Source organism: Lepidochelys kempii, chromosome 20 (assembly GCF_965140265.1).
Source record: "Lepidochelys kempii isolate rLepKem1 chromosome 20, rLepKem1.hap2, whole genome shotgun sequence".
NCBI lineage: Eukaryota > Metazoa > Chordata > Testudines > Cheloniidae > Lepidochelys > Lepidochelys kempii.
In genome coordinates this window covers 18,168,818-18,186,009 of record NC_133275.1, presented here as the reverse complement: position 1 = coordinate 18,186,009, position 17,192 = coordinate 18,168,818, and the positions used below count along the sequence as shown (strand labels likewise).

At 54.4% G+C, this 17,192-nt stretch overlaps 1 protein-coding gene across 4 annotated transcripts; it reads right to left on the bottom strand.

Annotated features, from left to right (window-relative positions):
* Nucleotides 1-8,231: 8,231 nt before the first annotated feature.
* Nucleotides 8,232-11,861, bottom strand: LOC140900752 (leucine-rich repeat-containing protein 3-like). 4 transcript variants are annotated; one of them, XM_073318515.1, is made up of 3 exons: nt 11,713-11,801; nt 10,760-10,893; nt 8,232-10,313 (listed from the first exon to the last, which is right to left on the bottom strand). In XM_073318515.1, the coding sequence occupies exon 3, from the start codon at nt 10,223-10,225 to the stop codon at nt 9,473-9,475; it is 753 nt and encodes a 250-aa protein (XP_073174616.1). In that variant the 5' UTR covers nt 10,226-10,313; nt 10,760-10,893; nt 11,713-11,801; the 3' UTR covers nt 8,232-9,472. The 4 variants fall into 4 exon arrangements, with proteins under 4 accessions (XP_073174616.1, XP_073174617.1, XP_073174618.1 ...); XM_073318516.1 differs by having other exon boundaries at nt 10,760-10,914; nt 11,713-11,800; XM_073318517.1 differs by lacking the exon at nt 11,713-11,801 and adding an exon at nt 11,356-11,455 and having other exon boundaries at nt 10,760-10,914.
* Between the last annotated feature and the right edge of the window lie 5,331 nt (nt 11,862-17,192).

Below are 17,192 nucleotides of genomic sequence, written 5' to 3'. Positions count from 1 at the left end.
TATCTGAGCATCACACAATCTTTATGAAATTATCCTCATGCAGCCCTGGAGGCAAGGCAGTGCTGTTATCCCCACTGTAGGGGCAAGGAACAGATCCCCTAAGGGATTCGGGCATGCCTACACCTCCCTTTTAGGACCTTGCCATCCAGTGGAATTCATAGCGCTGTATTAGCCACCCAGGCACACCATGCATGGTGAGAGTTAGGCATGGCAGAGAAGCCACCTAGGCTAGCCTGTAGGAAATGCCAAGGAACAGGGTGGTAGTGGGGGGGAATCTCCCCATCTCTTTTGTTGAGCCTGTTCCATTTTGTATAAATAATTAGTTGCTACCAGGACTTGAAGCTGGGTCTCCGGAATCCCAGGTGAGCTCCTGACCCAGAGGGCTGTTGTGTGCTCTGGTGGACATGCTTAATCTCTCCTGTTTTGAAGCTGCTCCACTTTGTATAAATGGTTCGGTTCAGGTCTCTGCTGCTTCTTCATGCCAAGGAAAATGCCCTAAACACCAAGCTATAGAGGCAGTCTCACTTGCTGTGTGGCCCAATGAATATTTAATACAAAGTGGAACAGCTTCAACATATAGAATATCAGAGTTGGAAGGGACCTCAGGAGATCATATAGTCCAACCCCCTGCTCAAAGCAGGCACAATCCCCAATTTTTTTTGCCTGAGATCCCTAAATGGCCCCCTCAAGGATTGAACTCAAAACCCTGGGTTTAGCAGGCCAATGCTCAAACCACTGAGCTATCCCTCCCCCAACAGGGGAGCTTCCCTATCTCAGAATACCCCAGGGTGCACCTCGACCAGTTGGAAGACCTGGGTTCTAGTCCTTGCTTCAAATTGTGGCTATTTGAATACAGGCGATTTTGAATACAGTGTCCTAACCTCTGGGCTACTAGGTGATGTAGGTAGGGCCCACCCTAAGCTCTCTTTTGTGGGGGTTAGACACATGTATCGCAGCAGCCAAGATGCCAGCTCATGGCAAGGTACTCATGTCTCATGAACACTGACAAACACATCGCTGGACTCAGGCTGACTTACCTGTGTGTTAGTGTTGTTAAAACAGGTATTAAAATTCAAAGCATTCAGACGTTATTGAATGCTTGTGAGTTGCTGCCTGCATTAATCTCACTTATAGCATCTGTATCCCATATTGTAAGGTAATGTTTAAGTATTTGTATTGTGAGCCTCTGTGACGGTGTAAATCACTGGACAAGAGCCATTTACTCGTGCAGTGGTTTTCAACCTTTTTTCATTTGCGGACCCCTAAAAAGTTTCTAACGGAGGTGTGGCCGACCTTTGGAAATCTTAGACATAGTCTGTGGACCACAGTTTGAAAACCACTCAACTAGCATACAGTGCTGGTCTCCAACAGAAGCTGTTACCTCCTGGCCAATGGGGAAGGCCCGTCAACCCCAGACAGACCATTGTGGAACATTAAAGAGGACAAAAGACTTTGTTGTTCTGCTCTTCCCTCCACTGAAGATGAGTCAAGCAAGTGGATTCCTCCCATCAGCTGAGTTCACAACTCAGAGCACAGGGGTTTTAACTCCCTCCCCCCATAACAAGAAGGAAGTGTATCTTTGTGCTGCTTGGACTCTGGGGAGTAAGATTTTTCTAGGCATAGGGAAGAGATCCCCACTGCTTGGCCTGGGTTAGCCCTAAAGGACATATAGAGCTTGCTTATAGAAGTTTCTATTAATTTTTGAAACAAGATGGTAACTCATTCGTGTATGTATGTTCACCTGCTTTAACCTTGTAACTAACTCCCTTGTATCCTTTTCCTAGATAATAAATCTATAATAAAAGTTTACAAGCATTGTCTTTGGTGTCTAAAGTGCAGTTGAGCTGGGATAAGAGACTGGTCTTTTAGGACTGGGAGTAACCTGAATACCGATGTAATTCTTGGGGTAAGGGGCCAGCTATCACAAAGGCAGTCTCACTGGGATGCAACAGACTGGGATACCCAGGGGGGCTCTGTAACTCCATGTTAAGGCTGTTATAGTACCTTAAATGTTTACATTTAATAGTTGGTTGGTGAACTCTAAGTATAGGGCTCACAGCCACTTTGGGGTTTGTGCCCTGGTTCGTTGCTCTTGAGCCACTGGAGGCCATCAGAATGAGGTGGAAGACCTGGGTTCAAGGGCTTGCTTCAAATTGTGCGTGGAGATTTGAAAACAGGTCTCTGATCTCCCAGGTGAGTGCCCTAACCTCGGGGCTTTGGGGTATAATGGTATGTGTAGGTAGGTCCTCACCCAAGCTATGGTTTGTGGGGGCTAGGCATGCTCTAAGAATGCCTGCCCCCATCACGATGAGCTAGGCCAGGGGACACCTAGTTTGAGAATCTTGCCACGGCTTGGGGTGCTGAGCTATTCAGTGCCATGGGGATTTAGGCAGCTTTGCAAATGCTCACCAGTGGAAACTTAGGCACCTAGGGGATTTAGATGCCTATATCATTAGGTGGCAGCTGAGCAGGGATTTGGAGGAGTTTGGTGGCCCCTAAGTTCCTTTGTGGATCTAGACTAGTTCCTCAAGAAGCCGAGGTGAGCTGCCCAAGGTCATGCAGGAAGGCTGTGATGCTGCAGAGAATTGCACTCAGGCTCTTATCCCAGGTTAGTGACCTAATCTCCAGATCATCCATTCTCAGTCTAAAATGTGTGTGTGGGGGTGGGGGTGGTATTTGTCTTAATTTGCTCATGTTTATAACTTAAAGGTCAAATTAAAATAATAAATTTGAAATTTGGAATAAGATGCACAAAGGCTGATCCAATAAAATAAGGCAAAATCGTTTAGAATGTCACAGGAAACTTTTTTAACAGCATGACCAATTAACCTGCAGAACTCACTGCCACAAGATAATAGGGAGCAAAGTGTTTAGTGTTACTAAAAGATTAGCCACTTATGGGACCAATGCTATCCGCTGTTCCATTTGATTATAAAAGACATAAACCAAATCATCTCAGCATGGTGAGAGAACTGCACTCATGAGTCTCCCCCTGTGGGGGGCGGAAGGACTATTGCCCAAGTGCTATTATTGGATAATAGGGATGGGTTGATACTGTGCCACTGTGAATGGTGGGACACCAGACCAGTTCAGACCATTGGTAGCGTTAGGATGTAGCGAATCTTTGGGATCGTCTCTGCTTTTAAGCCATCTGCATCCTGACTTGGCTTGCTGAAGATTTAGGCTTGAACGACACTGAACAGCATGTGTACATGGGATGTTATCACAGACCCCGCGAGGGGGTTAACTGCGGGGCATCTGCCTCGCCTTTCTGGACAAGCCAGCTGGGGAGATGTGCAGCGATGAAAGGGCTGGTAATAAATAACCCGGTGAGAGGATGGAGCTTTGCAAACCCACCCTCCTCCCCAGATGGAAATGAGCACTTTGTTTAATGCTCAAGCAAGACCATCACGCTACATGCCATCTCATTTTCCGACTTGCAAGTGACAGTCTGTGGTGAGGTTCCCAGGCAGCAAGGACAGCAGGGACGTGCAGAACTGAGGGGGCTGTTATTGATCGTGGGCCAGAGCCTTGTCCAGGACACTCCAAAGCAGAACATGTGACCCCTGCAAAATGAGCTGTGCTAATAGTAAAAAGAAAAGGAGTACTTGTGGCACCTTAGAGATTAACCAATTTATTTGAGCATAAGCTTTCGTGAGCTACAGCTCACTTCATCGGATGTATACTGTGGAAAGTGTAGAAGATCTTTTTATATACACACAAAGCATGAAAAAATACCTCCTCCCTCCCCACTCTCCTGCTGCTGATAGCTTATCTAAAGTGATCACTCTCCTTACAATGTGTATGATAATCAAGGTGGGCCATTTCCAGCATAAATCCAGGGTTTAACAAGAACGTTGGGGGGGGGGGTAGGAAAAAACAAGGGGAAATAGGTTACCTTGCATAATGACTTAGCCATTCCCAGTCTCTATTCAAGCCTAAGTTAATTGTATCAAATTTGCAGTACTCCATAAAAATGTTCATAGAATCATAGAATATCAGGGTTGGAAGGGACCTCAGGAGGTCATCTAGACCATCTTTGTCCCCTGCTCAAAGCGGACAAATCCCCAATTAAATGTTGGCATACTGTGGGGCCATGCGGGTACCCATGAACTTTGTGACTTTGTCCTTACCCATAACTATTTTACATTTGGGGACAATGTATACCTTCAGATCAGCGGCACTGCTATGGGTACCCGCATGGCCCCACAGGATGCCAACATTTTTATGGCTGACTTAGAACAACGCTTCCTCAGCTCTCGTCCCCTAACGCCCCTACTCTACTTGCGCTATATTGATGACATCTTCATCATCTGGACCCATGGAAAAGAAGCCCTTGAGGAATTCCACCATGATTTCAACAATTTCCATCCCACCATCAACCTCAGCCTGGTCCAGTCCATGCAAGAGATCCACTTCCTGGACACTACAGTGCTAATAAACGATGGTTGATTTAATTGGGGATGGGTCCTGCTTTTGAGCAGGGGGTTGGACTAGATGACCTCCTGAGGTCCCTTCCAACCCTGATATTCTATGATGGTCACATAAACACCACCCTATACCGGAAACCTACTGACCGCTATTCCTACCTACATGCCTCCAGCTTTCACCCTGACCACACCATACGATCCATCGTCTACAGCCAAGCTCTGCGATACAACCGCATTTGCTCCAACCCCTCAGACAGAGAGAAACACCTACAAGATCTCTATCAAGCATTCTTACAACTACAATACCTACCTGCGGAAGTGAAGAAACAGATTGACAGAGCCAGAAGAGTTCCCAGAAGTCATCTACTACAGGACAGACCTAACAAAGAAAATAACAGAACGCCACTAGCCGTCATCTTCAGCCCCCAACTAAAACCCCTCCAACGCATTATTAAGTATCTACAACCTATCCTGAAGGATGACCCAACACTCACAAATCTTGGGAGACAGGCCAGTCCTTGCCTACAGACAGCCCCCCAACCTGAAGCAAATACTCACCAGCAACTACATACCACACAACAGAACCACTAACCCAGGAACCTATTCTTGCAACAAAGCCCGTTGCCAACTGTATCCACATATCTATTCAGGGGACACCATCACAGGGCCTAATAACATCAGCCACACTATCAGATGCTCATTCACCTGCATATCCACCAATGTGATATATGCCATCATGTGCCAGCAATGCCCCTCTGCCATGTACATTGGTCAAACTGGACAGTCTCTATGTAAAATAATAAATGGACACAAATCAGATGTCAAGAATTGTAACATTCATAAACCAGACAGAGAGCACTTCAATCTCTCTGGTCACGCGATTACAGACATGAAAGTTGTGATATTACAACAAAAAAACTTCAAATCCAGACTCCAGCGAGAAACTGTTGAATTGGAATTCATTTGCAAATTTGATACAATTAACTTAGGCTTGAATAGAGACTGGGAGTGGCTAAGTCATTATGCAAGGTAACCTATTTCCCCTTGTTTTTTCCTTACCGCCCCCCCCCCCCCCCCAAGACGTTCTTGTTAAACCCTGGATTTGTGCTGGAAATGGCCCACCTTGATTATCATACACATTGTAAGGAGAGTGATCACTTTAGATAAGCTATCAGCAGCAGGAGAGTGAGGTGGGAGGAGGTATTTTTTCATGCTTTGTGTGTATATAAAAAGATCTTCTACACTTTCCACTGAATGCATCCGATGAAGTGAGCTGTAGCTCACGAAAGCTCATGATCAGATAAATTGGTTAGTCTCTAAGGTGCCAAGCGTCCTCCTGTTCTTTTTGCGAATACCGACTGACATGGCTGCTACTCTGAAAGCTGTGCTAACAGTAGCTCTCTCCGCGGAGAAGGCTTCTTTGGCCAGTAATGCCTCGCCGCTCCCTAGGGCGGGCAGGAAAAGCCATGGGCATTAGAAGCAGAGCTGCCCAGATCTGGGCAATCCAGGCAGCAGCAGCAGGGGGAGAATCTGGGACACACCTGTGGGAGTGAAGGGGTTCAGTTGTGGAGTCCTACACACCGACAGTGAGCCGGTCTCCCCCCGGCTTTCCCTCCCTTCGGGCCAGGCTGGTGGGCCCCACGCTGGGACTCTGTCAATGTTTTCCTCCCCAAAGACGAGCAATGCTGCGGGCGTGACACACACGGGCCTTTGAGGACACCAGGAAACTAAAGCCTTTGTGGGTTTAATTTTTTTTTTTTAAACAAAACAAGAGGAAGCCTAAATCAGCATCCAAAGTGAGTCAGGAAAGATGCCATTTGGTTCAGCCGTAATCGCCTTAAAACCCTTGCCAGGCTGGAGAAATTAAAAAGAAAACCAAGCATCTAGTATCTCAGCTGAGCTGCAAAGCTCAGGGCCCTGCCTCCTGCTGGCTCTTCTTGTTCCAAGAGGCAGAGGGTATGAAATACCAGCATCCCAGCCAAGTGCCGGTCCCCCTCCACTTTCTCCTCCCCTAACTTGTCCCATAGTGTGGCTGTGAGCTGTTAAAACAGTGGCCCTGTTCCTCCCCAGGGCTGGCTGCATTTCAGGCCCAGGGGGGTGAGGTGTGTACTTGCAAAGCATTTTACGGTTATTTGGGATGAAAGGCGCTGTCAGTAGGCAAGCTCTTCGTTCTGCTCCTGCTCTTGCCTGCTGAGGAGCAGCAGCGTGCACCCGTGGGTGAGAACGACTGCCTGGAAAGTGGTGGCGGAGGGGCAGATGGGCCTTACTTGCACCTCTGAAAAGCAGGGATTAGAGGAGAGGGATTTATGGTGGTTTCATTGTTAATCCCCCAGATTATGTTCCCGCCGTTCCCATCCGCTCTGCCTCCTCCCACCCCATGACTTTCTCCTCACACACCCTCCCCTGCCCCCCACCCCCCGACACATCCTGTGCCCTTCCCAAAACTCCACGGCCCACTCCGACTTCTACCACTGCTTCCACTGACCTCACTCCCTATCCCTTTGTCCTCCAACTCCTGCCCCCTCTTGCCCAGACGACCTGACTCCCACCCCCTCTCCCTGCACACCAACTCCCAGCCCGTCCAACCTTCAATTCCTGCCCCCTGCCACATACCCCCCTCCCCTGCTGCCCTTCACCCCAGTGGAGATGGGTCACCAGAGGAGAGGCTGGGCCCAGCTTGCTGGTTCTGACCGGCAGCCCCTCGCTGCCACGTGAAATCACCCAGCCTCGGGCCAGGCCGACAGAAGAGGGGCCCTGCTGACACTCTGGGACTTCCTAGTTACTCTCACGCCAGGAGCGGGACTTGGCTTATGAGGGTGTCTACACACCTAAACAGACACGGGAGTTCATGGCTCATACCCTGCCCCTGGAGAAAGGGAAGGCGGCTTGGATTATCAGACAGCCTGGCCAGAGTGCAATCAAACTGAAACCCCGTGACTAACCAGGAAAGCCAACAGCGACCTGGAACTCAACTGCCTTGCCTGGGCAGGAGTCCACGCGGCCCCGACAGGGGATCCGGAGCTGTGGCCCACCTGGGGTCCCACTTCTCTATGTTTAGCCGGAGGTGACCGACTGTCCGGCTTCTTTTTCTTCTGAGGCACTGGCAAGTGAGATCAGAGCCTGCTCTCCGCTGGGCCTCAGGAGGTGCCGTGCCAGTACTGAGTGTCCCGGGACAAGTCCTTTCTCAGCACCAAACTTGATGACGGCACCGGGGCACTCTGCGTCGATGAGGACGTGTTAGGAACCGGGTCCCCGGAGCTGAATTGGGGTGTAGAGTTGCGTGAGGATCGCTTTAAGCCGCTGCTCCCTTTCTGTAAGTGTTCTAGGGTGGACCTCGCAGCAGATCTGACAGCGATCCTTTTGGTGACCCTCCCCTAGGCACCATAAGCACGAAGAGTGTGGCTCATTCTTCGGCATGCACTTTGCGCAGACCACACCATTTTTAAACCCTGGGGACCGCAGCATACCACGGCTCTGGGGAGTCAAAAGGGGCGGAGGGACCCCTAACAACTCTAATCACTAGCTACTAACTAAAACTACTGAGATAAACTATATACAAAGAACTGCTGAAGATGCTTGCTAAAGCAAGGGCTACGGGAAGTTCCAGCCTCCGTCACTGGCAGCAAGAAGGAACTGAAGGGGGGGTTGGGGGGGACAGGGTTCTATATCGAGCGCCATGAAGGCACAACTCCAGGGGGTGCCCAGACCGACCCGACGGATGCTGCTCGGTGAAAAATCTTCCGGCTACCATGCACGCGCATACACCTGATTGCAATTGACATGAACACGCACTCGAAGAAGAACGCGGAGTTTGGAGTTTATTCAGTCTGAGTTTTAAAAACCAGCTACAATTCAGCAGGAAGAACACAGTTGTCTGTGCTAGTAACTCGCAGCTCCCTTCCCAGCCCTTCCTTTTGAAAATCAGGACCTTTACTTTGGTGCCTAAATAAAGGATTTTGCAGTTTAAAATTAACCTCCTAGTTCTGAACATTTCCACCCCCCTGCAGGTGCTTCTTCACCTCTTGAATAATAAGCTAAATAAATTGAGCTCCATCAGCCTCTTGCTCCGAGGCAGGTTTTCCAGATCTTGAATCATTCTTGCAGCTCTTGTCTGAATCACCATTTTTTCCATCCTCCTCTTTGAAGAGTGGACGCCAGGACTGGACACAGTATCCAGTAATGCCCTGGCCAATGCTATGCACCGAGATAATACCACCTTCCTACTCCATCTCCCCTGCTTTGTACATCCAAGGACTATGGATGTCTCCTCAGCCACCGCACCGCACCGGGAGCTCATGTTTAGCTGGTTTCCACCATGAGCTCCCCACACCCTTTTCAGACTCTTATTCCCAGGACGCAGCCGGTGACACCTATCTTCTTTGTGCCTCTATGTCAGACCAGGCATTCAGCCAGGTGTGAAAGGTGCCCAGGTTATCTTCATTGCTGTCTCTCACTGTCCTGTCTTCATCATGATTTAACAACCTGCAAACTTTATTGGCAGTGATTCCCCATTTCCTGCCCAATGGCTGAATAGTGAATGGCATTGAGCCAAGAACTGATCTTGGTTGGAAACACTCCCCATGCATTGATGATTCCTCATTAGCGATTATGTTTTGAGCTCTAGGGCTTAGCTAGCCTTCAACCCTACTTGCCGTAGGCCTTGTCTACATGGGGAAATTGACTGGAATAGCTACTGCAGAATAAGCTAGTCCAGAAAACTCCCCATGTGGACACTTTTGGTCCAGCACAGCTGCTGTGCTTCAGATTCATGCCCTACTTTATTCTGGAACAACTTCCCCATGTAGACAAGACTTAAGGTACAGATGGGGGAACTGAGGCACACAGACGCTAAGTGACTTGCCCAGGAAGTCTGTGGCAGAATAAGAAATTGAACCCAGGTCTCTCCTGGCCCAACCACCACAAGGCCAACCTTCCTCTCTAATCCTCCCAGCATACTCTGTATGGGTTTCTCAGCCATCGTGGTTCAAAGTCAAAACCTTCCCCTTTTAAATACAGCTCCCACCCACCGCAAAGATGCGGGGTCAGAGGATGGTACTGAGCGTGTCTTCCTCCATCTCCTCCTCCTCTGGACTCGGCTGCTTGATGGGCAGGGACTTGAGATACTCCAGGTGCCTGCGGGTTTCGGCCTGGTTCCGCTGAACGTAGTAGAGCACGTAGGCGATGAGCACTGTAAACCAGCAGAACATGGTGACCAGCATGGCCACGTCCGTGGTCCTCTGCTGGACGCTGCAGAAGTCGATGCCGGTGTTGAGCAGGAGGGCGAAGGGCTGGCCGGCGTACTCCTCCCGGGCCGCGCTGGCACACACCACGTCCTCCAGGGTCTCGGCCTCCAGGGGCAGGGCCTCCAGCAGCTTCTGCAGGGAGCAGCCGCAGTGCCACGGGTTGCCGTAGAGGCGCATCTTAGCCCGCAGGGCAGAGGCAGCCTCGGCGGGGCCCAGCTGCCGGAGCCGGTTATTGGAGAGGTCCAGCAGCTGCAAACGGCTGCCCAGCTCCCCGAAGGCGGCTAGGGAGATGTTCTCGATCAGGTTGTCAGAGAGGTAGAGTTCCCGCAGCTGGCGCAGCTCCCGCAAGGCACCATCCGGGAGGCCGGTGATCTCGTTGGAGTCCAGGTAGAGCACGCGGGTGTCGCGGGGGATGCCCTGGGGGATCTCCCGCAGCTGCCCATGGGTGCAGCTCACTACCCTGCTCTCCAGCGGGCAGCGGCAGCCCTCAGGACATGCCAGGCCGCCACAGCGGCAGAGAACCACGAGGAGTAGCCAGGGCAGCACTGGCATTTCTGCATAGCTCCCCCTGCCTCTTCTTGGCTCTCCAGGACCCTCACAGCAGGGAAAGAGCCCCTGGGATGCAGGCTGGCCACCCGGTCTGGAAAGCAAGAGACAAGCCCCTGGATGTAAAGAGCGCTGGGAGGTGGGGCGGTAAGATGCTGGCACGTGCGTGTGTGTGGACAGGCCACTATCCGGGCAGGCTGCAGAGCAAGAGGGGGCACAGGATTAGTGGTCAGAGCAGGGAGCTAAGTCAGGACTCCTGGGTTCTAGCCCTAGAGCTGCGAGGGAAGTGTGGTCTAGTGGGTTAGCTAGAGCAGGGGGGCTGGGAATCAGGACTCCTGGATTCTATCCCAGCTTTGGGGAGGAGGTGCAGTCTAGTGGTTAGAGCAGGGTGGAATTCAGAGGCAGGACTCCTACTGCTGGCAGGGAAGTGGGTCTAGTGGGTTAGACCAGTGGGTCGCAGTGGCTCTGGTCAGCACCGCCAACCGAGTGGTTAAAAGTCCCGTCAGCGGCGCTGCCCGGCTAAGGCCGGCTAGTGCCTACCTGTTCTGACACCGCGCTGTGCCCCAGACGCAGCCAGCAGCAGGTCCGGCTCCTAGGTGGAGGGCCACGGGGCTCTGCGTGCTGCTCCGCACTCCTCACCGGTTCCCAGCCAATGAGAGCTGGAGGGGTGGTGCCTGTGGGCAAGAGCCTAGGAACTAGAGGGGGGACATGCCACTATTTCTGGAAGCCGCCTGAGGTAAGTGCTGCCCGGAGCCTACACCCCCCCCGCCCTCCCGCACCCCAGCCCTCTATCCCAGCCCTGAGACCCCCCCCCAAGCCCAGAGCCCTCTCCTGCACCCCAAACCCCTCATCCCTGGCCCCACTGCAGAGCCTGCACCCCCAGCCAGAGCCCTGGCCCCCTCCCACACCCCAAACTCCTCATCCCCAGCTCCTTTGGGTCACAGACATCAACGATTTTCTTTAACTGGGTCACCAGAAAACCACTAGGTTAGATAGAGCAGGGGAACTGGGAGTCAGGACTCCTGGGTTCTATTCCCAGCTGGGGAAGGGGGTCGGGTCTAGTGGTTAGAGCAGAGACTGGGTGGGGCCCACTCTACCCAGGATAACAACAAAGGAAGCAATTCAAACAAAAATACCTGGCTGCATCTGCTCCCCCCGACTCCAGCGGTAGCCGGGGGGGTGTGCGCGCAGCAGGTGCCTGAAGAACTAAACCCCGCCAGGAGCACCCTAGGGTGCTAACCCCGTTTACTTCTCCTGCCCCCCACCCCTTACCCTTGAGCCCCTGGCTGCCCCGCCCAATCCGGCAGCGACCCCCGCCCCGCCTTGTTCATCACTGGCTGGAGGGCTGGGGGGGGCTCAGGAGCTGCTGTGCCCGGCGCTGCACGAACCCGGCTCTGTCCTCCCGGGGCTCCCCCCGCGATCCTGCCTGGAGCCCTGGGGCCGAGCATCCCCCGGGGCCGCTATCACCCCCCGGGGCCGGTAAATGCACCCACCGGGATGGGGGCTGTTCCGGGCCCCGGGCTCCTCGTTCGGGCTCCGGGCCAGCCCCAGCCCTGGGCATCCGCCAGCCCGGCCCCGCCAGCCCGCGCCTGCCAACTTCCCCGGCGGGACCGGCCGCTGCCTGCGGCAGAGCCAGCCCCGCCAGCCGGCACCGTGCGTCAGAGCTGCGGGCCCCGAGCCCAGCCCCCCCCCACACCCCCCGCAGAGCCGGCCCCCTCCCCTGCCTCCAGCCCCTCCCCTGCCTCCAGCCCCCCACCAGAGCCTGGCCTCCAGCCCCCTCCTCCAGAGCCCGGCCCCCTCCCCTGCCTCCAGCCCCTCCCCTGCCCTGAGCCCGGCCCCCCCTTCCTCCAGCCTCCCTCCTCTGCCCCCCCCCAGAGCCCGGCCCCCTCCCCTGCCTCCAACCCCCCACCAGAGCCCTGCCTCCAGCCCCCTCCTCCAGAGCCCGGCCCCCTCCCCTGCCTCCAGCCCCTCCCCTGCCTCCAGCCCCCCACCAGAGCCCGGCCCCCTCCCCTGCCTCCAGCCCCTCCCCTGCCCTGAGCCCGGCCCCCCCTTCCTCCAGCCTCCCTCCTCTGCCCCCCCCAGAGCCCGGCCCCCTCCCCTGCCTCCAACCCCCCACCAGAGCCCTGCCTCCAGCCCCCTCCTCCAGAGCCCGGCCCCCTCCCCTGCCTCCAGCCCCCCACCAGAGCCTGGCCTCCAGCCCCCTCCTCCAGCCCCTCCCCTCCCCTGCCCTGAGCCCGGCCCCCCCTTCCTCCAGCCTCCCTCCGCTGCCCCCCCCGAGCCCTGCCTCCTCCCCTGCCCCCCCTTCCTCCAGCCTCCCTCCTCTGCCCCCCCCCAGAGCCCGGCCCCCTCCCCTGCCTCCAACCCCCCACCAGAGCCCTGCCTCCAGCCCCCTCCTCCAGAGCCCGGCCCCCTCCCCTGCCTCCAGCCCCCCACCAGAGCCCGGCCCCCTCCACTGCCTCCAGCCCCTCACCAGAGCCCGGCCTCCAGCCCCCTCCTCCAGAGCCCGGCCCCCTCCCCTGCTTCCAGCCCCCCACCAGAGCCCGGCCCCCTCACCTGCCTCCAGCCCCTCCCCTCCCCTGCCCTGAGCCCGGCCCCCCCTTCCTCCAGCCTCCCTCCGCTGCCCCCCCCGAGCCCTGCCTCCTCCCCTGCCCCCCCTTCCTCCAGCCTCCCTCCTCTGCCCCCCCCCAGAGCCCGGCCCCCTCCCCTGCCTCCAGCCCCCTCCTCCAGAGCCCGGCCCCCTCCCCTGCCTCCAGCCACTCCCCTGCCCCGAGCCCGGCCCCCCCTTCCTCCAGCCTCCCTCCCCTGCCTCCAGCCCCCCCATCAGAGCCCTGCCTCCAGCCCCTCCCCTGCCCCGAGCCCGGCCCCCCCCTTCCTCCAGCCTCCCTCCGCTGCCCCCCCCGAGCCCTGCCCCTGGCCCGAGCCCAGCCCCCCCTTCCTCCAGCCTCCCTCCCCTGCCCCCCCCCCGAGCCCGGCCCCCTCCCCTGCCTCCAGCCCCCCACCGGAGCTCCCAACTCCTTCCCCCCCCACAGAGCCCTTCACCCAGTGCCTCCTTCCCCACAACCAGGCTGCCTCCAACACTCCCCCACAGCCCTGCTGCCAACATCCCCAATATCCCCCACAACTCTGCCCCCCACCCTCCCCACAGCCCTGCCTCCAGCTCCCCAGACACACTGCTCTTCCTCAACACCCCCTTCTCCCAACCACCCCATCCATACTTCCTGACTTCAGCCCCCCAGATACATATTGCCTTCCCTCCCAGTCCCCAATACTCCCATATACTGCCTCCCTCTGACACCCCTCACTCCCTCTTTCTCCCAACCCCTAGGCATTGCCCTTCCCCCAACCCCCCATTCCCTCCACAACCCTCCATCTAACCCCCCAGACACACCGCCTCCTTTTTACACTCCCTCCATACCCACACACACACCCCCTCCCACTGACACCCCCATACACACTGCTGTTCCCCCTACACTCCCTCCCCCACCCCACCCCTTCCAATCTTCCCCCACAGCCCACTGACACCCCCCCAGACATACCACCCTTCCCCCAACATCCCTTCACCCCCACTGCCCTCCCTCTGACACCCACACACACACTGCCCTCTCCAACGTGCCCAAACACCCCCCCGCCCCATCCCCCACACTGCCCTCCCTCCCTCTGACACCCCCCACCCATACTCCCTCCCTCCCTCTACTCGGGTTGGTATTGGTCCATTACTAGATGGAAATAGTAGGATTGTCAATAATGCAGACAAGGCAGATGTGTTCAATAAATATTTCTGTTCTGTATTGGGGGGAAATGATTTAGTCATATTACCCAACACTCTTTCCATTCCACTAGTGCCACTGGAGGATGTTAAACAGCAGCTATTAGAGTCAGAACATTTTTAAATCAGCAGGCTCAAATAACTTGAATCCAAGAGTTTTAAAAGAGCTGGCTGAGGAGCAGTGCTGGACATTAACATTGGGGAAGTTCCAGAAGACTGAAAGAAAGCTAATGTGTCAATTTTTAAAAAGGGTAAAATGGGATGTCCTGGGTAACTATAATACTGTTAGTCTGACCGATAGTGGGCATGATATGGAGCAGCTGATATGGGACTGGATTGATAAAGAATTAAAAGGGGGAGGGGTGTCTTATAATTAATGCCAATCAACATGGGTTTATGGAAAATAGATCCTATCAAACTACCTTGATATCTTTTTTTTTTTATGAGATCACAAGTTTGGCTGATAGAGGTAATAGCGTCGATGTAATGTGCTGAGACGTCTGTAAGGTGTTTGACTTGGTACCACACGACATTTTGATTAAAAAGTAGAAAGATATAAAATTAACATGGCACCCATTGACCGCATTAAAAGCTGGCTAAGTGACAGGTCTCACAATGTAATTGTAAATGGGGGATCATTGAACGGGTCTGTTTCCAGTGGGGTCCTGCAGGGATGGGTTCTTGGCCCTACACTATTTAAAATGTTTATGAATGACCTAAACTCATCTCTGATAAAGTTCACAGATGACACAAAAATTGGGGAGCAGTAAATAAAGAAGCGGATTGGTCACTGATACAGAGCGAGCTGGATTGCTTGGTAGATTGGGCCCAGGCAAACAATGTGTTTTCATAGGGCTAAATGGAACTGATTATATCTAGGAAAAAAGAATGCTGGCCACACTTACAGGATGGGGGGCTCGATCCTGGGAAGGAGCAACTCCAAAAAAGATTTGGGGCTGCTGGTGGATAATCAGATGAACAGGGGGCTCTCAGTGCAATCTCGAGTCAGAAGAGCAAGGTTATATGCCTTTGAAGTGCAATCGCTGCTGGAATAGAGAGTCCATTTCTGGTGCCCCCGATTGAAGACTGTTGAGGAGATTGGGAAGAGGTCAAAGAAGAGTCCTGAGAATGATTAAAGGATTAGAAAACCTGCCTTATAGTGATAGACTCAAGGTGCTCAATTTCTGCTGCTTAACAAAGAGATGGTTAAAGGGTGACTTGATCACAGGCTCTAGGTACGTACACGGGGAACAAATATTTACTAATGGGAGTGTCAATCTAGTACAGAAAGGTCTAACCCACTCCAGTGGCTGGAAGTTGAAGCTAGACATATTCAGATGGCAATAAAGTATAACTTTTTAACAGAGAGAGTAATTAACCATTGGAACAATTTACCAAGGGTGGTGGTGGATTCGCCATCACTTGCAATTTTAAAATCAAGATGGGATGTTTTTATAAAAGAGATGCCCTAGGAATTAGTCTGGGGCAGTTCTCTGGTTTGTGTTACACAGGAGGACAGGCTAGGCGGTCCCGTCTGGTCTTGGAATCTATGAAATACTCCCCCCACATGCAACCCCCTTTCTCTGACACCTCCCCCAGCTCGACACGCCACACTCCAACACCGCCACTCCCCTTCAACCCCCCCAAGCTTCCCCCATTCCCCGTCTCCCAGCCCCTCCATACACGCATTCGCCCAATCACTGCCACCCCACACATCCATACATGCCCCCACATCCAGTCCCCACTTGCCACCCCACAAGACTCCCCAAGGTCCCCCTCCCCATGCCCCAACACCTCCCCCCATTCATTCCCCCCCAGTGGGACAAATGCTGCCCTCTCATCACATCCCCAGATCCTTCTGGGACACGCTGGCAGCTTCCAAGGTGTGGGGGCCTGGCTAGGGTCAAAGGACATTCCCCTGAGAGCGCCATTTAGAGCGGCCCCCCCAGCTCCTTCCGGGGGAGGGGTCAGGCCCCCAATAGCTTTGGTTTATAGCATCTATGTCCATGACTGGGGACCTCCTGCTTACCCCAAGGGCTGCTAGGGAGAATGGGGGAGGGGCAGGTTAGTTACCGGAGGATGGGGGCAAGGGGATGCCAGGGAGCAGTGGAGGGGGGTCCATGGGACAGGGAAGTCTCAAGGGGTGGTGGGAGCATTTTAGGGTCCCAGCCCAGGGAGTGGGGGAGGGCAGGTCCTTGGGTCATTTCCCCATGCCAGATTTCAGCTTTCCTTAGAACAGCACCCGGCACAGATCTGCAGCAGGCAAAACAAGCCCAAAGCCACATGCCTCGGCCCACACTGGGGGGACAAGACTGGAGTAGGCACAAGCTGCCCCACCTCCGGGCAGGGATGTAGAGAACCCACCCCCACCCCCGCCCTCTGCTTTGTGCAGGTTTAGCCAGAGGTGCTGGGGCCTGGAGAGGGGTGCATGGTGGGGTAGGGGGAGCTGGATGATCTCACAGGCTCTGAAAGCCCCCACTGCTCCTCATTGTTCTCACTGCAGGGAGGGGGGATTCCCATTAGGAACTGGGGAGGTGGGGGAGATTCTCCGTTGTTCCCGGGGGAGCTGCTGGGAACTGCGCTCCCGGGACAAGCTAGTTCCAGCTCTCTCACCTCCATTGAAACCCTGGCGAAGGCAGTGTGACCTAGTGGCTAGAGAACAGGACTGGGGTCTATCCCCAGCTTTGTCACTGTGTGACCTTGGGCAAGTGACTTTTCCCTGCTCCGTGCCTCAGTTTCCCCTCACACCTCTCAGCTGTTCCTCGGTGCTTGTTGGGATAGGGAGCAACTCATTCTGGCTGTGCAGCACCCAGTATAAGATGGGCCCTGATCTCAGCAGTAGCCAGCCCAGAAATAGAAACAGAAGACTGAAGCGCCTTCCCCAGTCCCTCACAGCATGAAAGAGAGATGCAAAGGATGGCCTCCCCGCATAAACACAAAGACCCTCCTGCCTGACAGGAACTTGCCCCACATCCCTCTGGAGCAGATCAAAGCTCCAGCAACCAGGCCTATGGTGGCAAAGTTTAAGTAGTTGCAGGCTGCAATTAGAGAGCGAGAGATAGCCAAGGGGAAGGGGCTGGGAGTTTGCGGTGGCTCCAAAGGCTGATGGGGACAAATTCCAAAAGCACTAGACAGACTTTGTAAGTGGCTTAGAGACTCTGGGAGATGTTACCCTGCACCTTGGCGAAACGGCAGCTGGGGGATTTT

What these genes read in the sequence shown, in the direction of transcription:
- LOC140900752 (XM_073318514.1), bottom strand. Translation starts at nt 11,780, where the DNA reads ATGCCCAGGGCTGGGGCTGGCCCGGAGCCCGAACGAGGAGCCCGGGGC. An exon ending in CCGGAACAGCCCCCATCCCG is followed by an intron (nt 10,314 to 11,712) that starts GTGGGTGCATTT and finishes CTTGCTTTCCAG; the next exon opens with ACCGGGTGGCCAGCCTGCAT.